This window comes from Peromyscus eremicus, chromosome 11 (genome assembly GCF_949786415.1).
Source record: "Peromyscus eremicus chromosome 11, PerEre_H2_v1, whole genome shotgun sequence".
Classification (NCBI taxonomy): domain Eukaryota; kingdom Metazoa; phylum Chordata; class Mammalia; order Rodentia; family Cricetidae; genus Peromyscus; species Peromyscus eremicus.
In genome coordinates this window covers 48,633,301-48,659,205 of record NC_081427.1, presented here as the reverse complement: position 1 = coordinate 48,659,205, position 25,905 = coordinate 48,633,301, and the positions used below count along the sequence as shown (strand labels likewise).

Genomic DNA, 25,905 nt, shown 5'->3' with positions numbered 1-25,905 from the left:
AGGCATGCTGTAGTGTCTGTAGAGGGCACTGAGAAAAGAGGTCACAGAGTCAAAGAGGACAGTAAAGATAGCCTAGTGTTAAGAAACCAGAAGATGTTCTGGGTTTGTTTCTAAAGAAAAAAGATGACAAACAGGAAAGGAGCCTGGTAGACCGTGCCACCATTATCTTTTCACATTTTTATTTTATTAAAAAACACTTACTAGACGGTGATCATGTCAGATAGTATTTGTGCTGTGGAAACTCACAGGATCCAATCTGCTGAATGATGTGGCTCTTATTTGTAGGCTCAAAAAGAGTGGGTCTTTGCAAGTGTGTGCATAGATATGCACATGTTCTTTCGTGCTCAGCTTGGGGTGAAGGAACTGTCTTTATTTAAAGCTTCTTGAGCCCTATCTGAGAGGGCTCATTCTCTTGCTTTGTTGTGAGGCTCTATGAGGTGTCTCTTTTTATTTTTTTTTATTTTATTTTATTTTTTTATTTTTATTTTTTTTTGGTTTTTTGAGACAGGGTTTCTCTGTGTAGCTTTGCGCCTTTCCTGGATCTCACTTGGTAGTCCAGGCTGGCCTCGAACTCACAGAGATCCGCCTGGCTCTGCCTCCCGAGTGCTGGGACTAAAGGCGTGCGCCACCACCGCCCGGCGAGGTGTCTCTTTTTAAAAATTATTTTTATTTTATGTATATGGCTATTTTGCATGCATCTGTGTATCTGGTGCCTCCAAAAGCCCGAGAAGGGTGTTAGGTTTCTCAGAACTGGAGTTACAGACAGTTGTGAACCATCATGTGGGTATTAGAAGTCAAATTTGGATCCTTTGTTAAAAGCTCTTAACCACTGAGCCATCTCACCAGCCCCCACTGTGAGAGATTTATGTAATCATTGACTGTCACAGGTCTAAAAAAAAGATGGGAAATCTTTAGTTCTTCTAGTTGCAATTTACTTAGAAATGAATTTTTTTATGTCCATGTTTTATACAAGAATTTATAAATGTGAATTGTAGCTTATTTTTGTGGTCATGAAATACACTTAATTCATTGTAAAGTTTATTCTTGTCCCCCCAGCCTGTGTGTGTGTGTGTGTGTTTGTGTGTGTGTGTGTGTGTGTGTGTGTGTGTGTGTGTGTATTGAACCCAGGGCCTTATACATGCTAAGTACATTCTCTGCCATTGAGCCAAACTCCTTTCCTTTATAATACCTTTAAAAAGAAGTGTGTGTGTGTGTGTGTGTGTGTGTGTGTGTGTGTGTGTAAGTACTGTGGACTGAACCTAGGACCTTGCACATGCTAAGTACACACTCTGCCATTGAGCTAAACTCATTTCCTCTGTAATATCTTTAAAAAGAAATAGAGTAAAACACAGCAGTATATTACACACTGCTATAAAAGTATTAGTTTGTCAAGTTTTTAAAAAATCTACTCATGTTTATGTGTATGGTGGTCATACTTGTACATGTGTTTCTATGTGGCAGTGTTTGTGCATATGTATCTGCCTGTATGTAGATGATTGAGGTTGATGTCGAGAATCTTTGGGAACCGTCCAGTCTTGCTACTCTTTGCTCCAGGGATCCCATCTTTACCTTTTGATGCTAGAATGACAAGTGAGCACCATACCCACCTGCGTTTATGTGGCTTTAAGGCAGCAGCGCTCTCCTTACACTTGACAGCAGGCACTGCGATCACTGAGCTATCTCCCCAGCCCCTAGTGTGTGAAACTCTTTTCTGGTGTGTATGTGTTGGCCTGGACTGTCATAGAAAGTGCATTTCTTATTGTATGTAGCTGTAAAAATATTTGAAAAATATTAAAATACTTGTTTTAATTTATATAGTAAAAGTAAAAAAGAAAAAATTTGTAAGGTATGTGTCTGGTTGTGCCGAGGGGGTCTTTGGTAATATTAACAAGCACTTGTCTTGGTAACTTTTAGACATAATGAGTGAACTATATGTGTTATTAATTACTCTTAAGGATTGAGGTAAGTTGACTAAAATTCCATTTTGTTACTTTTACTTTTGTTTTCATATTTTTCCTAGGAGATTCAGGTGTCTGGGGATTGAAAAAAAACTTTGCTTTACTGGAGCTTTTAGAGCGATTGCAAAATGGACATATTGGTCAGTATGGATCTGCCGAGGAAGCTATTGGGATATCTGGAGAGGTACTGATGGGACTTGTTGAAATATTTATTATAAGATGAATTTTTTATCCTAAAATATTTTCCGATATTAGCACAATATTACCTTGTTTGCTTTATCTGTGAGTTTTTAGAAACATAGCTTTTATTATATTACAGTTCTGATGTCAGTACTGTTCTCAAAAATAAAACAGAAACTAAATTTGTTGAAGTTCTGTGTCTAATCTGCTTTATGGATAAACTCTTTCCTTATCATAATTCAGTTATTTCTGAGGAAAACCTTTAAGATAGAAGATTATGAGAGAGTAAGAGAAATGTTTAATCTATATTTGTACAGAAAATGCAAAACTAACCCTCAGTAGCAAAGTACAAGAAAAGATAGACCCACTTTGTGAGAGGCTTTTCAATTTAGACATGAGCTAACTTAAATGTAACAGTGGAATCTGAGGAGCTTGCTACTACTAAATATTTTCGAAACAATGAGAAAAATGTTAAACAATATGCTTGCTGTTCATTTTCCTGACAGGCGGATGTCAGTAAATATTGCCAAAACAATCCATTTACACTGTGACAGCACATTATTAGCATTTTAAGAGTTGTCTGCATAGCTTACTTAACAAATGATAGATTTCTGTATAAAAGAAGGATATTTACAGTAAATAACGTGGTAGTGGTATTAGTTGTGGGCTTTAAAAACTGTATATTTGATTCAAGAGGAAAAAACCAAATAGATTGATTGCAACTTTCCTTTGGTGATTGCTTTCTGTTAAAATGAATTAGAAAAATAATTTTCAAATTGAAGTGTTCTCGTTTATAAAACCATTGCAGTTCTTTCATATGTTGTATCTTTTACCTTTATTTTAAAATCATACTATGTACCGTTGACCTTATAAATTATTTGTAAGGCCTAGAAAACAGAAGACACGAATATATTATAATACAAATACATATTTATCATTATTGCAAAATAAATTATTTTAACCTTTGGGCCATTTTTTAATTTAATTTGATAATAAATGATACCATTTGTGTACTGTCTAATTTTTATTTCTGGAAAAATACACTAAATCTCCTTTGTGAATTACAGCCTTTTAATATAATACAGAAGTTTTCAAAGCATTTCTCATCATCTGAAAGATGATTTTTATACAATTCTAGTGCATTTTACAAAGACTTTGGTATGGTTCAATGCAGAATACTTGCTTACCATGGTCGCAGCCCTGTATTTGAGCCCCAGGACCACAAATAGACATAAGAAATGCTTTTTGTTACTTTAAGAACTTAACAATAATATTTAGCAGCTGACATAGGGCTTATTACTTCTGAATATGTGGTTTTCAGTCATGATTGCAATCCATTCACCCGTGGAGCTATTGGAAAGTACTTGTGTATATTTGGGAAAAAATACATGCAATTCAGCTCTCGAAATCTATTGAGATCAGAATTTTCCATCTTGAGCCAGGATTGTCTTTTGTTTTCAAAGTTTCCACAGCTAATTCCATACCTTAGTATGAGGTTATTTTACAGCATGGTGCTGATTTACTTTTTATCCATCCTCATGACAGGTAACTGAAGCAGTGGGAATATAAGTTTTCTTAACAAATTAGTAATATTTCCATGGTTCTGTTTCTTTTGAAGATTTGATGGAAGAGATCTTTGCCCTAACTGTGAATCCATGAGATGTTTTTGTATGTAGTTCCATGGCAGAGCATTTGCTTGGCATTTATGAGGTTCTAGTTCAATGCCCAGCACTGGGGGGAAAAAAGACTATTCATGAGAATAAATTTATTCTTGCCCCAGAATCATAACCCACGTTGATAATTAGCCTCACAGATAGCTTCTTACCTTCCTGAAAAAAAAATTTTTTTTTTAGATAAGTAGGTAGCACATGGCCTTTATGCTTACCACTGTATTTTCATTATTAAATAACATTTTTGGGAGGCTATTGATGCATGTACTGGGTCCAACAGACCAAACCAATATAGAGTTTAAGCATAGTTTCGTTAATGGAAGAAGCTGAACTTTGGTTGGTTAAGGACATCCTTGTGACCAACTAAGCTTTTTCCAGCTGACTAGTTATTAAGCTGCAGCTGGTTGTTATCTGTTTCTTCCTTCTGTTCTGAAATGTGTTTGGTTGCATCATGGATTAAAGTTTCCAGAACTTCTTCTGGCTCTAGAAGTCACTTATTTTGAGTACCATTTTACTTTGCTTACTTTGTTTTTCTTTCTTTAATTCCATAGTTCTTTGTTTCTATTTGGAATGAATGACTTAACAAATTTTCTTTTTTAATATCATGTATAAGCCTGGTGAAGTTAAATAGAAAAGGTTGTGGGGTTTTGTAGTTCAAAATTTGCCACGTTCAGTTTTAAGGCATTAATTTTTTGTTTATCAGAGCATCATCCGCTGTGATGAAGATGAAGCTCACGTTGCATCTGTATATTGCACTGTGTGTGCAACTCACTTGTGCTCAGAGTGTTCTCAAGTTACTCATTCTACAAAGACTTTAGCGAAGCATAGGCGAGTGCCTCTAGCTGATAAACCTTATGAGAAAACCATGTGCTCTCAGCACCAGGTGCATGCCATTGAGTTTGTTTGCTTGGAAGAAGGTTGTCAAACTAGCCCACTCATGTGCTGTGTCTGCAAAGAATATGGAAAGCACCAAGGTCACAAGGTATGAATTTAATTCAGTTGGATGACTAGCTATTTTACCAGCCTCCCATTTGTTTTTGTTGACTTGTTTATTTATTTGAAGACAGAACTGATGAAAGTTAAGTGATTAATGAGTTAGTAGCATGAAAAACACTGAGGATTTTAGTTTCTGAATAGTATAATTTCAGAGAGGCTTCATGAGTATTTCCAGCAGGAGACAAAAAGTCTCATCTTTGTCTGCTTGTTTTTACAATAATGTACTGCTTAGATAGTATTTATATATATTGATAACTCTTATGATATAATTTTGGATGAACTCTTGGTTTCTTGTATAACAATACATATACTTCTAACTTCTGATTTATTTCTTTGTAATATAGCTCTCTTAAAAAGGATTGAAAATAAATTAGTAGTTTTTGTCTTCTAATATTGTACTTGTTTGAAATGTTTTACAAAAGCCATTTGGGGCTGATGTTCATTTATATTAAAAGGGATTTAAGTAGTTTTTGTAAATCAGTAGACACCACTCACCACTATGAATTCTTTCCTATAATTGTGTTGTATTTATAGCATTCAGTCCTGGAACCAGAAGCTAACCAGATCCGAGCATCTATTTTAGATATGGCTCACTGCATACGGACCTTCACTGAAGAAATCTCAGATTATTCCAGAAAATTAGTTGGGATTGTTCAGCACATTGAAGGAGGAGAACAAATAGTGGAGGATGGGATTGGAATGGCTCACACAGAACATGTATGGATTGTTTTCTTCCCTTTTTGTCTTCTTAACCTTCTCATTCTTATATCTGCACCTTCTAATAATTAGTGCACAGTTACAATGTGCTAGTACTACACTGGATCCTGCACATAAGTTTTCGAAAATGTTTTTGTATTCATGGTATTTATCATCTATCATATAAAGGAGTTTCAAGTTTGATAATTATTTTGTGTTGTGGATAGGGAAGTACAGTATACTTGGTAGTATGTAAGAGGTATAACACATCATGTAGTTCATGGAAGTCTTCCTAGAAGTGATGTTTCAACTGAGAATTGAGGGAATTCAGTTAAAAGAAGAGTGGGTCGGGAGTCAGTTATCCCATGAAGGGAAGAATGCACATACTTGATTGTAAGTAAGGGCTGGATGGATTGTGGGTTCTTCAAGAAGTTCACTATGTGTGCAGCTTTAAGTTGGGTCTGACAAGAAGAAAAATTGAAGAGTTAAAGGCTAAGTCGTGCCGGAATCTATTAGTTATGCTGAGGAATTTAGAACTTTAGCTTAAGAGCAGTATGAGCCATTAAACTATTGACATAGGAATGAAATAATCACATTTACATTAACAATGTTATTGTTAAATGTAGAAATTGAGTTGGAAGAACAGTAGCAATGGAAGCAGGAAGATCTATTAAGACACTGTTGAAATCATCTAGTTTAGAGATATTTATGTCCTGTAATACTGGAGTAGCAATAAAAAGGATTTTAAAGGATAGTTAAGTCTTGGCAATTCGTTGTCAGTATTGATTGGTGGGTGATTTGATTGGTCAGGCAATTAAGAGATGTTAGAAGGCTGTTTGCCATAATCAGATGAGAAGTTATATTGTGTGGACCAGTTTGCTGGAGGTGGTGGTAGTAAAGCATAACTAAATTCTGGAAATATTTTGAAGTCAGCAGCATTTGCCGAGACTAATTACAGAATATGAAAGAGATGTTAAGAATGAATTGTTTCTTTTTTCTTTCTGTCCTCTTTCTTTTCTTTTTTAACTTTAACCTGGATGAAGTTACCATTTACTGAAATTAGATTTGGAGATGGGGAGAACTGGAGATTAGGTTCCATTTCGCTACAGATATTATTTATTCATTCATTCATTCATTCATTCATTCAGTTTTTCAAGGCAGGGTTTCTCTGTGTAGTTTTGAAGCCTGTCATGGAACTCACTCTGTAGATCAGGCTGGCCTCGAACTCACAGAGATCTGCCTGCCTCTGCCTCCTGAGTGCTGGGATTAAAGGTGTGTGCGCTGCCCCCACCACCACCCAATACAGATATAATTTATTAACAGTTTAATCTCAAAGTTTATACATAGTTATAAGGAAAGGTCTAATGGAGGGATTAAAATCTCTAAGAGTGTAGATGGTATTTAAATTTTGATATTTTACATATAAAATATTTAAGGTTTTAATTGTTTAAAATTTATTCTTGTCTTCGTAGGTCCCAGGTACTGCAGAGAATGCCCGATCATGTGTCCGAGCTTATTTTTCTGATTTACATGAAACTCTTTGTCGTCAAGAAGAAATGGCTCTAAGTGTTGTTGATGCTCATGTTCGAGAAAAACTGATTTGGCTCAGGCAGCAACAAGAGGATATGACTATTCTCTTGTCCCAGGTTTCAACAGCCTGTCTCCATTGTGAAAAGACTTTGCAGCAGGTAGGTAATTCAGTTGTGGCTAGGCTATACTTTAATGTTAACTACACAGTTATCAGAGATAGGCTTTTCTCTTTGATTATTTAGTGACTGGGCTCAACTGAATGTATTAGCATTGCTCTTAGGACATAGTCTCTAACTTCAAATTGCTCCAGTATAACTGTATTAGTGACCTCCTGTTCATACACTGTTCTTGCCATAAAGCTATTGATTCTAGGACTCCTGTAATGTCATTCTTCAATCATGCCCAGCCCATTTGCCTTTCTTTATCACACATGTTTTGTCTTTTGATTTGGAGTATATTCTTTTCTTTCAGTGGAAAGCTTTCTTCTTCAAGGTGTAACTCAAATGTTTACTCTTGGAAGCTTTAATTCATTACTCAGTTTGCAGATGATTTCCTTTTCTTAATAAGTGAGATTTAAGGTTGTTCTAGTAAAAATGTCACAAGTGGGAGATAGGGGGTAATTATTGCCCTAGGAATTATTGAAAATCTGCAGTCTATCTTGTTTTTACTGATGTGCTGCTAATAATTGTGCTGATTTCAAGTTATAGCTTAAAACTTGAGCTGGGTGTGTTGGTGTATGCCTTTAATCCCAGCACTCGGGAGGTGGAGGCAGAGGCAGGCAGATCTCTGTGAGTTTGAGGCCAGCCAGGTCTACAAATCGAGTTCTAGGACAGCCAGGGCTGTTATATAGAGAAACCCTGTCTTGGGGAAAAAACAACAACAACAAAAAAACCCCAAAAAAACAACTTACCATGCTGAGATTTTTCTCTGACATGTCTCATTGTACTTAAAGTGTGACCAGCCTACAAGCTGGTCTTGTTGGTTGTTGAGCCCTTGTCATATTGACTTGTAAAAGTTGGTGTGTGTCCTAGCTTGTTCTCTGTTGCTATGTAAAATGCTGACAGAAACCATTTTGGGGCTGGAAAAAGGGTTTCTTTGTCTTACAGGTAACAGTCCATCAATGAGGGAAGCCAGGAAGGAAGGTAGAGACAGGAATTGAAGCAGACACTGTGGAGGAATGCTACTCAATGTGTTGCTTCCCTTGGCTTGCTCAGCTACCTTTCTTACATAGCTCAGATCCACCTGCCCAGGGGTGGCACCACCTCCTGTGGACTGGGCCCTCCATTGCCAATTGGCAATCCAGAAAATGCCCCCCAGACTTGCCCATGGGCCAAGCCAATGGAAGCAATTCCTCAGTTGAGGTGCCCTTTTCCTATTTATGTCGTGTTCATGACCAAGATTTCCATGACAGTGTACATGCCATTTATAATGTCTTTTAATTCTTGTCTTACTCTTCTAAAATCTAGTATTGCTACTGGGGCTAGAACCGTGTAAGTATCTGTATTGTCTCCTAGCTTCATTTTGGACATTTTTCTTTTCTTTTTTTCTGGAGCTGAGGAACAAACCCAGGGCCTTGTGCTTGCTAGGCAAGCACTCTACCACTGAGCTAAATCCCCAACCCTGGACATTTTTAATAGGGAGCAAGAGAGGAAAGCTGGAAGTTAGGAAGCAACTTGCTATGGTTTACTCTTGCCTTGGGGTTCTTGTGACTGTCAGTCCTCATAGGAGGAGATGAAGTTTTGAAAAGCTCATGGGGTCCTTTTTACAAGTTTCTTACATTTTCACTGCACACATGTGGCACATGGACAAATATGCAGGCAAAACACTCATGAACATAAAATTTTCTTTTTATTTTTCCCCACTTCAGGTATTTGTCATTTAATTCTTGGTCATGTTAATGCTAAATGTTCTAAATGGGAAGTTATTAATAGATGTATACAAATAAAAATTTGAAAATTCAAAAAAAGGTTTATGTAACTAGGTGAGGTGGTACACTCCTTTATCCTAGCACTAGGGAGGCCTAGGTAGGTTGATTTCTGTGAGTTCAAGACTGGCCTAGTCTACAAAGTAAATTACAGACCAGCCAGAGTTATCCAGTAAAACTCTGCCTCAAAAATAATAATAAAAAGAGTTTAGGTATGTATGTGTGCATGTGTGCACACACACCTGTATTGTAAAAGTATCTTATGTATGCCCAGATGTACATACATAGGAAGGCCACGGGACAACCTCAAGTGTCATCCTAAGGAGTGCTGTGTACCTCCTTTTATGTATGGCCTTCCTCAGCCTTAGGGATCCTCCTTTCTCTGACTCCTGTTGTGTGTAGTCTGAAAAATTATTTGTAACAGCCATACCTTCAGTTTTGAATGATCGAAGTGTATTTCAAGCCAAAGTAAAAGGATAAATAGTAAGTGATGATAGATAGGCGGATGATGATAGAAAGATGGATAGGTGGATATAGATAGACAGATTGGAAGGTAGGGCGGGGGGAGAGAACAAGGAAAACAGATTGGGTGCTCAAAACATCCAGCAGAAACTGACTGGGGAAGCCCCTCTAAGGCAACCAGGTAGAGGCTCTGGCAGAGCAGATTGTCCCCTCGGATGAAGTTTTCAGAAAAAACAACAATAGAAATGTAGCATAGTCAAACTGAGGATTTAGAAATACTCAGCAGAACTGATAGGGAAGCTCCAGTCAGGCAGCCAGCTGGAGTTCTTGGTGGAATTCCAGGCAGAGCAGGGCCTTGGGTGAGGCTTCCAAGTACAAGAACAAAGAGCCACAGGTAGAAATAACGTCATCAAGTAGGTGCTCACAAGATCCAGCAGAAATCAACTGGAGAAGTTGAGGAAGCCAGCTGGAGTTCCCAATTGAGCTTTCTCTCCATGGATGAGCTTCCTGTGACTGAACTTCATACTCTCTTTCTGACTGTAGGCACTTTTATATCATGGGATAAACAAACAGTAGTAACGTATGTTCAAAATGATTTGTCTTCTAGCTGTTTCTAAGGACATGATGTGTGCTGGCTAGTTTTTTGCCAACTTGACACAGGTTAGAGTGATTTTGGAAGAGGGAATGGCAGGTGAGGAAATGCCCCCACTAGAGTGGCCTCAGGGCAACCTTGTGGTACATTTGTTTTTTTTGTTTTTGTTTTTTTGTTTTTGTTTTTTTTTTTTGATTAATGACTGATGTGGGTGGGTCCAGCTCACTGAAGGTGGTGCCACCCCTGGGCTGGTGGCCCTGGGTGCTATAAGAAAGCAGATGAAACAAGTTATGGAGAGCAAGCCAGTAAGCAGTACTCCTATGGCCTCTGCATCAGTTCTTGCTTCCAGGTCCCTGTCCTGACTTCCCTTAGGGATGGACTGTGATGTGAAAGTGTAAGCTGAAATAAACCCTCCCTACGTTTCTTTTGTTATGTTGTTTTGTCACAGCAATAGAACCTACCTAAGATGTGATGTTTTTATTCTTGAGCTGTTCCCTTTCTTGTCACAGAGTTAAGGTGCCATCCCATAACCAGACAAGATACTTAACATAAACATACTGTAGCTAGAGTTTTCCTGGTCTTGCCTGGCCCATGGTCAGGACAAATCTCTCTCACCCGCCAGTTCCACAGCCGCTGAGACCCAACCAAGTAAACACACAGAGATTTATATTGCTTATAAACTGTATGGCTGTGTCAGGCTTCTTGCTAACTGTTCTTATAACTTAAATTAACCCATTTCTATTAGTCTATAAGTTGCCACATGGCTTGTGGCTTACCGGTACTTTACATCTCGCTTGTCATGTCTCTCTGCCTCAGCCTTCCACTTCCCAGAATTCTCTTCTCTCCTTGTCCCGCCTATACTTCCTGCCTGGCTACTGGCCAATCAGTGTTTTATTTATTAACCAATCAGAGCAACACATTTAATATACAGAACATCCCACAGCAACATACTTGGCTGTGAAGTGGGTAAGCAACCTCAGTTCCTGAGCCAGGTTGTCAGTGAGCTCAAACAACACGAGTTTACCAATGTAATGTACCTTACATCTCTCCAGCACTACAAGCAAGTACTTCATTGTGCCTGGCTTTTTACTTGGGTTCTGGGGATTGAATTTAAAGTTCTCATGCTTGTGAGGCAAGGCTTTTACCAACTGAACTGTGGCTCCTTAGCTTCTAAATTTTACTTTTAATGCTATAATGTTAAATGGGCTTTATTAAAAGTTGATGAAGTTTCCATTTTTAAAAAGGAAAACTTTATGGGAAATACCGTCTTCTTTTCTAGGATGATTGCAGAGTTGTCTTGGCAAAACAAGAAATTACAAGATTATTAGAAACACTACAGAAACAGCAGCAGCAGTTTACAGAGGTTGCAGATCACATTCAGTTGGATGCCAGTATCCCAGTCACTTTTACAAAGGTAATGTACTGCCCTTTTTGTTTGTTTGTTTGTTTTCTGAGACAGGAAAACCCTCTGTGTAGCTTTGGAGCCTGTCCTGGAACTTTCTCTGTAGACCAGGCTGGCCTCGAACTCACAGAAACCCACCTGCCTCTGCCTCCCAAGTGTTGAGACTAAAGGCATGCGTCACCACTACTGGGCCTTACTGCCCTTATTTTTACCTATGCTTTTTACAAATTTAAGTAGCATGAAATGTAAATCACCTTGAAGAGAACACTAGGAAATTCATGAGTTGTAAAATTTCAATAAAAATTTTAATCAGTGGGAAATAGAAACAAGTAAGGCTAAATCTCTGTTCTTATTTCCCAGTTTAAATAAGAATTTTGGAGATGTACCAAAACATTTAGTAATTTTACATTTTTAATACTTATTATCAGGTATCCAGCTAATGTTCAAATGTCTCAGGTTTTTCCAAAGTAAAAAAAATTTTTGAGACAATATCACATAGCAGGTGACCTTGAATTTTCTTTGTAGCTGAGGTTAGTCTGAACCTCCTTTGTCTGCCTCCCAATTGCTGGTATTATGGGTATGTACCACCATGCCCAGCTTCCAATCAAATTCTTAGTTGTTTTTGTTTTGAGAGAGAGACTCCAAAGAAGGACCATAAGTGGTTGAAGTATTTGTCTGTTTTTATAATGGGTTCTGTCTGAACTCTATTTTGTTTTCTATATTTAGGAATAATTAAAAAAATTAATTTTGTTATATAATTATGCAAAATGTTTACATAGTTGAAAGTCAAATCTGCAGTGCAGAGTTCATTCAGAAAAGACTTCTGCCTCTGTCCCCTAACAGTTCATTCAGTAAAGACTTCTATCCCTGTCCCCTAACAGAGTTTATTCAGTAAAGACTTCTGTCCCTGGCCCCTAACAGAGTTCTTTCAGTAAAGACTTCTGCCCCTGGCCCCTAACTCTCTTCACTCTGTTCACTATACAAAACCATTTAGAGTTTTTCTTAGTTTTATTCATCAGAATTAGAGAAAAATGTTGATGCTTTATGTACTTTCACTACTTTTAAAGGTGGTATGTTAAGCTTGAAAAAAAGCCTGTCAGAAAAAATGACATACTATAATTGTTCCTGAAGATCACTCCATAACAATTTATATGACTTTTTATGTTTTCAGATAAGTGTTCTAAGTACCATGATCTAACTATGTCCAAAATGTATAACATAAGACTTACCATCTTACCTATTTATGTTTGGTATGAGAGTGTGTGCATGTGTGGGTGTACCAGTGTGTGCAGAGGAAGATGTTGGGTGCCTTGCTTTTATGATTCTTTGCTTTGTTCCCTTTAGACAGGGCCTCTCACTGAACCTGGAGCTAGAAAGGAGGACAGTAAGCCACAGTGATCCTCCCATCTCTGTCTTCCACACCCTCATTTTTTTTTTTTTTTTTTTTTTTTTTTTGGTTTTTCGAGACAGGGTTTCTCTGTGTAGCTTTGCGCCTTTCCTGGAACTCACTTGGTAGCCCAGGCTGGCCTCGAACTCACAGAGATCCACCTGGCTCTGCCTCCTGAGTGCTGGGATTAAAGGCATGCGCCACCACCGCCCGGCCACACTCTCATTTTTATGTGGTTGCTAGGGACTAAAATTGAGTTTCTCAAGCAAGCACTCTTACCACTTACACTGAGCCATTGCCCCAGTCCTGACCTTACTTCTTCTAAGAGGACAGTTTAGTGTGGTTAAGTATATTCACATTGTTATAAAACAGAACCTTTTATCTTTAAACCTGACATCGTACTTTAAAGAACTTCTGTTGGATCACTGCTAACCACCGTTCTCCTATCTCTGCTGTGAATTTGAATGGCTTACACACCTCATCTAACTGGAACAATTATAGTGTGTCCTTTTTTCTGACAGGCTTTTTTTCAAGCTTAACATACCATCCTGAAAGTTCATGTTCTAGTATGTAAAGGATTGCATTTCTTTTTAGACTGAGGAGTGTTTCTCTGTATTTACAAATCTTATTCAGTTTATCTGGTCATCTGCTCATGGACAATAGCATTGCTTCCCTCTGTTGCTTATTCAGTACTACTGTGTTCATGGCTGTACAAATCTTTCCTTACGCTTTAATTTTAAACTTTGTTTTAATTTTAATTTGTTTTTTTGAGACAGGGTTTCTCTGTGTAGTTTTTGGTGCCTGTCCTGTATCTCATTCTGTAGACTAGGCTGGCCTCGAACTCAGAGATCCACCTGGCTCTGCCTCCCGAGTGCTGGGATTAAAGGCATGTTCCACCACCGCCCAGCCTTAATTTTAATTAAAAAAAAATATATCTATCTATCTCATGGGTGTTTTGCCTGCATGTATGTCTGTGCCTTACATGGGTGAAATACTCATGGAGGCCAGAAGATAGTGTTGGAGTTACAGGGGGGTTGTGAGCTGCCATGTTTGTGCTGGAAATTGAACCCAGGTCCTCTGGAAGAGTAGCTGGTGCTCTTAACTGCTGAGCCCTCTCTCCAGCTCCTGTATAGCTATCTACTGTAAGCCCCCATTTTCACTCCTTGTGGTGATATACCCAGAAATGAAATGAAATTAGTGGATCATGTAGTAAGGCTTTCCAAATTTTTCATTAAAAATGTGTAATTTTGTTTTTGGTTTTGTTTTGAGAAAGGTTCGTATGTAGCCTGTGTTGGATTTGGTGTAGCTAAGGATGACACTGAACTAATGACACTCATGACTCGACATCCAGTGATGGGATTATAGGCATGTGTCAAGCTTTGTGCATGCTAGGCAAGTATTCAGTCACAGGCTATATCCCTAGCCTTATTTTTGTGTTATCAGGAATTTTTGTGATATTTCACATACTGTTAACATATGATAATCTTATTGTTGTTGCACAAAGGTTATAATTTCTCCACATTTTGGATAGTGACCATTTTCATATGTATGAGGTTTTATCTTATTGTGGTGGTGTTTTGCATTTTGTGTGTATGTGTGTGTGTGTGGTTTTTTGAGACCGGGTTTCTCTGTGCTGGCTGTCCTGGAACTCACTCTGTAGACAAGGCTGGCCTTGAACTCAGAGATCCGCCTGCCTCTGCCTCCCAAGTGCTGGAATAAAGGTGTGTGCCACCACCACCAGCCTGTTGCCGCTTTTGCTGCCTGTGCTTTGGTATCATATTCAGGTAGTCATTGTCAGATTCAAGGTATGAAGCTTTTCTTGTGTATTCTTCTGCTTTATAGTTGGGAATGCTTTTCATTTAAGTCGCTGGGAGTTAATTTTTGTGTGTGGTGTAAGGTAAGTGTACCTCTTCATTCTTTGACACACCACATGTTTGAAGCCCATCTCTTCTCTGTTGAGTCATCTTTGGAACCCTTGGTGCAGATCATGTGGCTGTATCATGTGGTGGTTTATATTTGGCCGCTCTGCTCAGTTGTTTGTTTAGCTTTATGTCAGTTCATGTTTTCATTTCTGTGGCTTTGTAAAATATTTTAATGTCAGAAAGTGTGAATCCTCTGACTCCATTCTCCTCAAAATTTGTTTTTAGCTGTATTCCTTGAGGCCTATAAGATTTTTTTCTTCCCCACAAAAGTTGACTTTTTGTTTTCTAATTTGTACTTTGGCATATATTATACAAATACTCTACCACTGAAGAGCACTTTCACCCCATGCAGTGGGATTTGGGTGGAACTTACACTGATACCTGAACAAAATAATTTTCAGATCTGTGAATATGGCATGCCCAAGATGTCTTTGTTAATTTCTTTGGTTTGAGCCACCATGATTGCTGGGAATTGAACTCAGGAACTCTGGAAGAGCAGGCAGTGCTCTTAACCTCTGAGCCATCTCTCTAGCCCCTCTGTTAATTTCTTATAACAATGCTTTCCAGTTTTTAAAAAAGATTTATTTTCATTTTGTGTCTATGAAATTTTGATTGCTTATATGTATGTGCACCACATGTATGCCTGGTGCCCGATGAAACTACATCAAGATGTCAGATTTGCTGGAACTGGAGTTACAGACTGTTGTGAGCCTCTGTAGATGCTGGGATCTGAACCTTGGCCATCTGCAAGGGCAATAAATGAGCCACTGAGCCACCTCACTAACCCCTCCCCTGCCTTTTTAAAAGTTTTTATTTATTTATTTTTTATTTTTATGTTTTGTAGTTTTCAATGTACAGGTCTTGAAGTCTTTAGCTAGGTTTATTATTAAGTGTTTCACTGCTTTTGATACTATTGTAAATGGGATTACTTTCTTAGGTTCCATTTTGAATTGTTCATTATTGGTGTGTAAAAATATGTGTCTTCACAATTCATTTATTTTAACAGGTTTTTTTTTGGGGGGGGGGGGTCCTTCAGGGTTTCCTACATCAAGATCATGCCATTTACAAAGAAAATTTCACATGGTTCTTTTTGATTTAGCTATTTTTATGTCTTTTCTTTCTTAGCTGTTCTAGTTAAGACTTCTAATTCAGTAGGATGTTGAATACTCCTGTAATAATACCATGTTAAGTAGAAATGACTAAAAGGTAACTTTGTCTTTTTCTTACCTTAGAGGTGTTTGCTGTGGTATTTTCATGTGTATGGTTTCTATTCCTGTTCTGTTAATTTTTTACTGTAAAGGCATATGAATTTTCTCAAATACTCCTGGTATCAGTTGAAATCATCAGTTGGTTCTTGTCCTCATTTGTTGGTGTGGTATAGTAAGTTATGTTGAAATGTCTGTTTTCCAGGCACAAACCCGTTTTTGGTCATGGTATATAATAATTTTAATTAGCTGTTGAATGCAGTTTACTAGTGTTTTCTAGTTTTCTAGTTTATATCTTGTAAGGAAAGAACAGTGATGGACACTAAGAATGTCTTAACTTATTTATCTATTTATTTGCAGTACTCGGGATCAAACTAGGCCTTGTCCATACTAATAAAGCTCTTCCACTAGCTCCAGCCCCAGTTCTTTTCTTGATTTTGTACTGACTGAAGTGCCGTGGCTTCTCAGCTAGTATCTGGGCTTCTCACAATTGGATTTTTGTTCTTACATCATTTTATATCTGAGATGTAGTGTTGGACTACACTGCAGATTTGGGAGCCCATATATAGATTAAGTTGATGTTTATAGAACTAGTGAGCGTAAGTAGAATGAAAAGAAAGAGCTCATGTTTCTAAAAAATATTAACATTGAAACAGAAAATAAGATCATAAAAATGGCATTAAAAGCCAGGAAAATTTTGTATCACAAAGTCAAGAAAATAGTATTCTATGGGTTGAAGAGATGGCTCAGCACTTAAGAACGCTGTCTGCGCTTCAAGAGGATCCAGGTTCAAGTCCCAGCACCCACATGGCAGCTCACACCTGTCTGTAACTCCAGTTCCAGGCCTTCTGACACCCTCACATAGACATACATTCAGGCAAAACACCAATGAACATAAAATAAAAATAAATTACATATTTAAAAAAAAATTAAAAAAAATAGTACTCTAAAAACAAAGCAAAATAATAATTTCTAACAACATATAGCCCTTAAATGTCAGGAAGTATTGTACAGATTTTTACATAAGTTTAAAACAGTGTAGTAAATGTTTACATTTTAGTGTCATTTTTATTTTTTTTTTAATATTTATTATGTATACAGAGTTCTGCCTGTATGCATGCCTACATGCCAGAAGAGGGCACCAGGTCTCATTATAGAAGGTTGTGAGCCACTATGTGGTTGTTGGGAATTGAACTCAGGACTTCTGGAAGAGCAGCCAGTGCTCTTAACCTGAGCCATCTCTCCAGCCCCCAGTCTCATTTTTATAATTGAGAGAAGATAGGTCTTGCAGTTAGGAATGTATGTATATACATATGTTCATTTAATAATTCTTTGTAAACATCAAAAAGTCAGAAATTATTTGAAATGTAACATTGGTTAAATTGTGGTTCAGATTATAAACTATCACAATAGTCTGGCCAGTATATATTAAAGTGAAAACTTTCCATAATCTATGGCAAGTGAAAAATAATAGTTGTCTTATCTGTATGTTTTTCAAAAGCATATTTGAAGGGTTGGGATATATTGTTTGTCTGTTATTGTAGGATGAGGCCCTGAGTTCATTTCCTAGCACTAGAAAAGTAAACAAACAAAAAAATAAAAGTAAATGAAAAGCACATTTTTTTAATGATTCTTGTCCAATGTGGAATATATCTGGAAAAAATACACCATTATTGTATTATTAACAGATATTTCTGGAAATTTAATGGTGGTCTTTATTTTTAATTATCCCTTTTTTTTGGTTTTAAATTTCTGTGTGATATTTACACATTCGTGTGTGTGCATATACGTGTGTACATGCACCTGCTGGAGGTTAGTGTCAACTGCCTTACATTATTCTGAGCCAAGTTCTGTCACTCAACATGGTTAAAAAAACAAAGAGTAAACAAAAAGCATAAATATTGTCACATTCTGACTTCAGTTTTTTCAAAACCACAGGACAACAGAGTTCATATTGGACCCAAAATGGAAATCCGAGTAGTTACATTAGGATTAGATGGTGCTGGAAAAACTACTATTTTATTCAAATTAAAACAAGATGAGTTCATGCAGCCTATTCCAACAATTGGTAAGTTTGAATACTGCTAGCCAACTGGCTTGTAGCTCGCTGAATTCTCAGTGTGTGATATTGTTATGCAGGTTCCCTTTCTGGCTCTAAGCAAATGAGGTAATGGTTGTGGGGGCTGAAATATCCATGGTGACATAGCAAAGAGGACTGAATGTTGATGGGACAGTCAGAGGGAATCTGATTGATGTTAGGAAGGAGGAGGTGGCAGAGGTACAGAGTGGGCAGGTACACGGACGCCCAGGTCCTGAGGACCCTGGGGAAAATGTACATGTCTAGCAGCTGTTAAAGGTAGACACCCCCGAAGGACTAGAGTATAGTTGGTTTAGCTTCAGTAGCTGTTGCTATAAGCAGACAGTTGCTAACTAAAAAATGTAAACAGGGATTTGCTTGCCTTTGATGTGTCATTTATTGTTAAATATAAATGCAATATAAAAAAGTAATGTTTTAACAAAACAGGTTTTAATGTGGAAACTGTGGAATACAAAAATCTAAAATTTACCATTTGGGATGTGGGTGGAAAGCACAAATTAAGACCATTGTGGAAACATTATTACCTCAATACACAAGGTAAGAGTCAAGAATGACTTTTTTTTTAACTTAAAAACATTGTTAAGAAGAGTTTTAGTCCTCTGATTTAACTAGCAAAACTGTTGTTTAAAAGGATAATGGTGGAATTTGAGAGGGGAGGGTAGTGGAGGGCATGATGTAAATGTACTTTATTTAGATTTAAAGAGTAATGGTAAAACTGGGATATGTACATTTAGTTTACTTATGAAAGGCCATTATTGTAGAATAAAAAAAAAAACATACTTACCTCCTCTTGGCTATTATTAAAGTTGAAGTCTGTTTTCAGTATTCTTATGGGTATGGTTGTTAACAATAAGGTAACATGAAGTGGCGTATATGTGTATTCTGAGGTCAACATTTAGCCTATCATAATTGCTCAACAGCACTATTCCCTGATTTATAATCATTGTGATCCCAGGGGAACCCATCATAGTTTTCTCTTGACCAAACGGGACATATCCCAGCATTCCATCTAGCCTTTATCACACTTTTGTGCCCCCACTCTCCCATGAAGCATACTCATACACCTATTTTGTATGTCATCCATCCTATTCCCATTTAAATGTTAGACTAACTATTTTTACCCTGGAAATTGTGATATTATGGTTAGTATGAGCCATAATTTTGGAGGAGAGGAATACTTTAAAGAAATAATCATGGTGATACTTATTTTTAAAAGATTGTATTTTTTTTTTCTAAACTACTTACTGGTTTTTTTCAAGTTTTTGAGACATAATCTCACTATGTAGCCTTACCTGGCCTGAGGCTTGCTATGTAGACTAGGCTGGCTTCAACCTCATAAAGATCCTTCTGCCTCTGCCTCCTGAGTGGTGAGATTAAAGGCATGCATCACAATACCCAACAGGTTTTGTTTTTATTTTTGTTTTAACTTTTTAAATTAGCATACAAAGTAATGAGTTTCATTATGGCATTTTCATATGTATGTGTCATCATACCATCCTTTTTCCTCCTACTGGTCTTCTTCTACCTAAATAGTGCCCCTTCCTCTGCTTTTGTAAGATTTTTTGTAAAGGAAGTTTTCAAAGGACAGGTAGCCTCAAGGTAGCTCTTATGCACATTTGAGACAGAGAGAGAGAGAGAGAGAGAGAGAGAGAGAGAGAGAGAGAGAGAGAGAGAGCGCGCGCGCACGAGAGAGCGAGAGCATGAATGAGCGAGCACGCAGTTTGTGTTTGATAGTCAGTTTTATAAATCCTATTAGAGGAGAAAGTAAACCTGTAAAGTTATGTAAACTACTCAAGATCATATCATTAAGTCCTGCTATTAAATAGGCAGCCTTTAAATGAAGAGATGGTAAACGAAACGTACTTGGTTAATTACTGAATTTAACAAATAACTTGGATATTCTGTGTGTTTCGGCAGCTGTTGTATTTGTTGTTGACAGCAGTCACAGAGACAGAGTTAGTGAAGCACACAGTGAACTTGCAAAGCTGCTAACAGAGAAAGAACTCCGAGATGCCTTGCTCCTGATTTTTGCTAACAAGCAGGTAATGGATTTTTATATCAGAACACTTACTACTTCAGTAGTTTTGTATATTTCATGTTGTAGGTCAGTTGAGAAGATTTCAAAGAGTCAATTCAGTAGCTGTCTATAAAATTTCTGCTGTGGAAGATGTTACCTTGGGTATCCGAGTATACAGAAACACACAAATCAAGTAATTGATGCAGACAATGCATTCTTGGATCTAGATACAAATGTTATATTCTTTAATAAAGATAAACTGGGAAGTAACTTCAGTAAGGAGATAGAGCTGTTCTAAATGAAGTGGAATCTTAAAGGATCTAAATGTAGGATTTAGGAGGTAGAACAGGAGGATCAAGTTTAGGCCATCCTGCCCTATAGAGAAATCTCAAAGCTAACATTAGCTACATAGCAAGACCTTGCCTCAACAACATAAAAGGCTGGGGTTGTAACTTAGAGGTATTCTCTCATGCAGTATATGCATGACCTTGGTTTTGATCCCTCGAATGGATATGCTGGGATTGGGTTATAAGATTGGAATTAAAATTGTGATAGGATGAATTTATAGATGTCTTTGGGTCTATAGGTGAAGGAAATAATATTCATGACCTTGGTGTTGATCCCTCAAATGGATATGGTGGGACTGGGTTATAAGATTGGAATTAAAATTGTCACAGGATGAATTTGTAGATGTCTTTGGGTCTGTAGACGATGTAGAAAACCTAGATTAATAGATCTGGTCATGTTGTAAAGACCATGCTGGGCTAGAATGAAAAAGTTAAGATTTTATACAGAAGAAAAAAAATAAAAACTTTTTGGACTTTTTAGTACATGATAACACTATACCAAAATGTTAAGACTAATTTTGGGGGTAGAAAAAATGTAGGAAAAAACCACAGCCAGGTAGTAAAAATAGGACATGTAATTAATAATACCTTGAATTAGAGGAACAGAAAAGTGGAAGGAGATGAGAGGACTTTTATAGGTGTAGAATTAGAATTTAGTGGTTGAATGGAGAAGATAAAGGATTAGGTGGGAGAGGCTAGACTCTTAGATCTTTCTGAGTCTAAGCTTCACAGGAAGGTGAGAATGCTTTTAAGGGAAGTAGTTTAAATTTTAAGTTTTGTGTATAGGTGTTCCCTCTATATGTATGTTTGTGCACATGTATGCCTGGTGCCCACAGAGGCCAGAAGAAGTGTGTCAAGAGCCCCTGAAACTGGAGATAATAGACAATTGTAAGCTACAAGCCTCATAGTTGTGAGGACAATTGATTGGGTGCTAGGAATAAAACTCAGGTCCTCTGGAAGAGTAACCAGTGCTTTTAACAATGGAGTCATTTCTTCATTTCTCTTAAGTGAAGTTGAATATAGTAGATGTCATAGGAGGGAAAGTGGAGTAAAGAATAAAGAATTTTTACCTCACTAAAAATGAACAAGAACAGGCAAACTAGCAAGAACTGAAACATCCTTACTTGACCAGTACATGCAAATAATATACTTGTGATGTGGGAGAGTCATACACTTCTGGCATAGTTACACACAGTAATGGCAATGTCTGTTCAAATTTTATATGTATATACCCCTTTACTCACAGTCTATAGCAGTATATCATGTTAACCAAGATAGTTTTGTAAATGTAGATAAACTTAACTTATATGTATATATGTGTTGAGTACACAGTTGTCCCTCATGATTCATGGAGGATTGGGTCTAGGATCTCTTACAGATACCAAAGCCTTTGGATGTTTAAGTTCTTTTATAATATTTAGTATTTGTGTATAACTCACACATTCTCCTATACACTGAAAATCATCTGTAGGTTACTTATAAGACTTAGTGAAATGGAAATGGTATATTCATAGTTGTTAGCCTTCATTGTTTAGAGAATAATAACAAGTCTGCATGTTCTGTAAGAAAATGTTAGTGGTTGTTGCTCCTGAGAAGTAGGAGCAAGGAATGTTCAGAATGGGCATTTAATAAGATCTGAAAAATTTTAAACCAGTTAGTTGAATCCATGGATGTAGAGGGCTAACCATAGATACAGGTTTATGATAATGGCAGGACTTATTAAATAAATTACATGGCATCCATGCAAAGAAATGCAGTTTTAATGTTAAGATAATCTCCATGTGTTGATAACATACTAAATTGAAAAATATCTTTCTGTTAAGTAAAGACCCAAACCAGCAAGACAAAAATATGTACTTTGATTGTACTTGTAAATTTTCTGGAAAAATATGTAAGAAATCACTACTATTGTTCCTGGGAAGGATCAAGGGTGGGAAATAATACAACCTTCATGATATAGTTTCTACATAAACCATTTTTATGTTATATATGTGCTTCTTTTTGGGTGAGAAGGGGCCAGATGGCTGATGCCTTAAAGTGACCTAGATAGTATCTTTCAGATAGGAGGCATAGCTGTAATTTCATTATGTTATCCTTAATATATATAGGTAATTCTAACCAAAACTATTAATTCTTTCAATTAATCTAAGAATAATTAATGAAAATGAATATAGGTTTTGGTTAGGATTCAATTTGAATGTTATCAGCTGCCAGGCAGTGGTGGCACACACCTTTAATCCCAACACTTAGGCACAGGCAGATGGATGTCTAAGTTCTAGGCCAGCCTGGTCTACAAAGAGTTCCACGACAGCCAAGGCTACACGGAGAAACCCTGTCTGAAACAAACAAAAAATATTAACAGCACATTCCTATATAGATAGTAAAAAAAAAAAAAAAAAAAAAGATCCCTTGGAAAGACTTATAAAAATTATATTTTGTGTCTCTTAGGATGTTGCTGGAGCACTGTCAGTAGAAGAAATCACTGAACTTCTTAGTCTCCATAAACTATGCTGTGGTAGGAGCTGGTATATTCAGGGTTGTGATGCTCGAAGTGGTATGGGGCTCTACGAAGGGTTGGACTGGCTGTCCCGGCAACTTGTGGCTGCTGGAGTGTTGGATGTTGCTTGATTCTAATGCAGCTGTTGTTTCAAGCTTGGTTAAAAGTTACTCTGCATGTAATGTATCCTAAGAAATTCTACATCTCAAATATGATAGTTAATGTAGGATGTGTATATAAGAATCCTGGACTGAGAACTAAATATGGCATTGCTTTTAAAAAATTATTCTGTGGCAATTTTAAATGACCATATTACATTGGTTAAATAGAAATTTCTTGGATATAGACTTTTAAAGGGTACATTAGGTACTGGATATTTTCAGTTTGTATATGACCTGTATATTGGGGAGGAATAGTCACAGAGAATGAGTAAGTAAAGGTTCTTTATTTCAGTGAAAACAAAACAAAACAGCCAGTGGAGTGCCTAACAGAACCTAGGGAAGTATGGCTTCTTTATCCCGCCTTCTTATTCAGTTTTGGTAGTAGACATGGCAGTTGTGTACTAGAATTGAAACTGTATTAGGGGAAATAGGATTGCTTTACATTCAGTACAGCAGTATCATTAATGCTGGGGAGTATAAACTATAGAAATCAGTGTTTTCTACGTTTTACTAGAACTCTCTCCTAAAGCATTTTGCATAACGCACAGTGAGAATGAGATATTATCTAAGTGGACCTGATCACTAGACCAGTACTAAACCAAGAACAATAAAACTGTGAGAGTTGTTTCATCTTCACTAACAAGAACCATTTCCAGGAATGGGCCTAGGTTTATTTCCTAGGTCAGAGTCCTATATTGGTCCTTTAGTTGTTCAACACATTTACTTAGGCTTAGTAATATTTCATCCTTTGTTGGTAAAGTGTCGTAAGCCACATGAAAAGCCAGTCACTTTTACATGAACACACAGAGACCTAATTAGAAAACTACCTATACATTAGGGGGAGTTATTCAAACAGTAGGGAATGCTAATTTCTTTAACATGGTTCCCAAGTTAAGTGCATTCATATGACAGTAAAAAGGATCAAGGCTCTTCAGGGCAAGGTCTCAGTTAAGAGGAAGAACATGTCTATAGGAAAAGAAACATTTAAAAAAGTTTACATTTATTATGGCAGTGTTGTGAAGAAAAGTTAAATTTTGTGTTCTTTACGGTCTTTATTTGTAAAGGATACACTTATTATGGAAGCATGATTTCTTGAACTAAAATAGATTTCTTGTTTTTAATGTTCTTCTTACTTTAGGATGAAGTTGATTCTTAAATTGTAGTGCAGTTTTTTACAAGGACAGTGATGTCTAACAATAGGATGTAACTTTTAGGTTGCACTGTCTGGTTCAGTTTTTTCAGATGTACTTTTTTTAATTTAAACTTTTAGAAAACAGCATTAGAAAAAGCCCGTCACGTATTACGGGAATATGTAAATAAAAATATAATATTTTGTCCTTGGTTTTTCAAGAAAGTAACTGGTCATGCTGTTACAAGTAGTTTGTGTGCATATGTAATACTTTGTAATTAAATTATTTAATATTTGACTGATTTTAGTAACTGTGAAAAATAAAAATGTTGCATTGCTTGTGAGACCTTGAACTGTTTTCTGTACTAGGTAACTGAAAATGTGTTGACACTAAGATGTGAACTTGATTTTCTTGTAAATTATGAAGTTTATTATTTCACCAAGTTTGTTAAACTTTGTAATTCATATTCTTAAAATGTAACCAAACATAATTTTCAAAATGTGCTTAAATATGATTGTAATATAGCTATACTGTAGTCTTTATGTGTGATTCTTTTTCTCGGGCGGGCCCCTATTACTGTGTATACTTACATCCTTTGTCTAGTCATTTAAGATTGCACTAGTTTCCCCTGGGAAGTGTCACATTTTAAGAATCAACACGTTTCAAGTACAATGTATTAGGATTTGCCTTAAATCTCTGAAATTCTATATTATATCTAATTATTACTGTATGAATTATATACAGCAGGTATGTCAAGTGTATAGCCCTGCTCTGTAATTCAGGAATGATTTATAGCCAGCAGAAGCCACTATTTGCACACATACACACACACACACACACACACACACACACACACACACACATATGATCAGTATAGAAAGCAATAAAATGCTTAACTTATAAGGAGTTCTGTCATTACAAAAACTGATTAATAAATTGTTCATCTAGCATCATTGCTAGTAAATAACTTCGGAAAGTCCACTATTAGAGATGGGCAGAGCTCAGTCGTAGAAGCAGTTGTCTAGCATTCATGAAATGCTGGGTTTGATCCCTAGCACTGCAAAAAAGAACAACTTCATTTTTTGTGCTATGCCTAAAAGAAACAAACAAAAAATGGAGAGGAGAATGACTTAACCTATCACATTTGGGAAAGAGTTCATTTGATAATGCAAAGGTTTAAAGATGTTATTCTGTATATAGAATTTTACACTTAAACCAAAAAAATCACATTTAAACAAAAGGTAGAAGGAGGGCTGGAGGGATGGCTCAGTGGTTAAGAGCACTGGCTGCTCTTCCAGATGTCCTGAGTTCAATTCCCAGCAACCACATAGTGGCTCACAGCCACCTGTAATGAGATCTGGTGCCCTCTTCTGGCATGTAGGCAGAATACTGTATACAAAATAAATAAATCTTTTTTAAAAAAAAAAAGAAAAGAAAAAGGTAGAAGGAACTTGTAGAGGGAGAGCTAAATTGTTGCAATAAACAAAAGTGAAAATTTTTTGGTTAAAATTTAAATTTAGTCTTGTTTCACAGGAGAACAAAGAACATTTAAAATGACCATTTGCACGGTCCATTACATGTCATTATAATGACCATTACAATGGTTTGATGGGCTGGAGATGCAGCTCAGTGGTAGAGGGCATGCTTAACAAAACCCAAGATTCCATCCCCATCATCACCAAGAAAGGAGTTGAGGATGGGCTTGAAAAACTTGTCTAAATCTTAAAAAAT

At 36.9% G+C, this 25,905-nt stretch overlaps 1 protein-coding gene across 1 annotated transcript in view; it reads left to right on the top strand.

The window, feature by feature from the left end:
- Window positions 1-24,709, top strand: part of Trim23 (tripartite motif containing 23) — a 32,290-nt gene extending 7,581 nt beyond the window's left edge. Inside the window, exons 3-11 of the mRNA XM_059276144.1 lie at window positions 2,021-2,142; window positions 4,512-4,790; window positions 5,339-5,521; window positions 6,973-7,188; window positions 11,288-11,422; window positions 17,863-17,992; window positions 18,449-18,559; window positions 19,940-20,064; window positions 22,835-24,709. Of these exons, the coding sequence (XP_059132127.1) occupies window positions 2,021-2,142; window positions 4,512-4,790; window positions 5,339-5,521; window positions 6,973-7,188; window positions 11,288-11,422; window positions 17,863-17,992; window positions 18,449-18,559; window positions 19,940-20,064; window positions 22,835-23,014 (1,481 nt within the window). The 3' untranslated portion in view covers window positions 23,015-24,709. The remainder of the gene's footprint in view (window positions 1-2,020; window positions 2,143-4,511; window positions 4,791-5,338; window positions 5,522-6,972; window positions 7,189-11,287; window positions 11,423-17,862; window positions 17,993-18,448; window positions 18,560-19,939; window positions 20,065-22,834) is intronic.
- The last annotated feature ends 1,196 nt before the right edge of the window (window positions 24,710-25,905 follow it).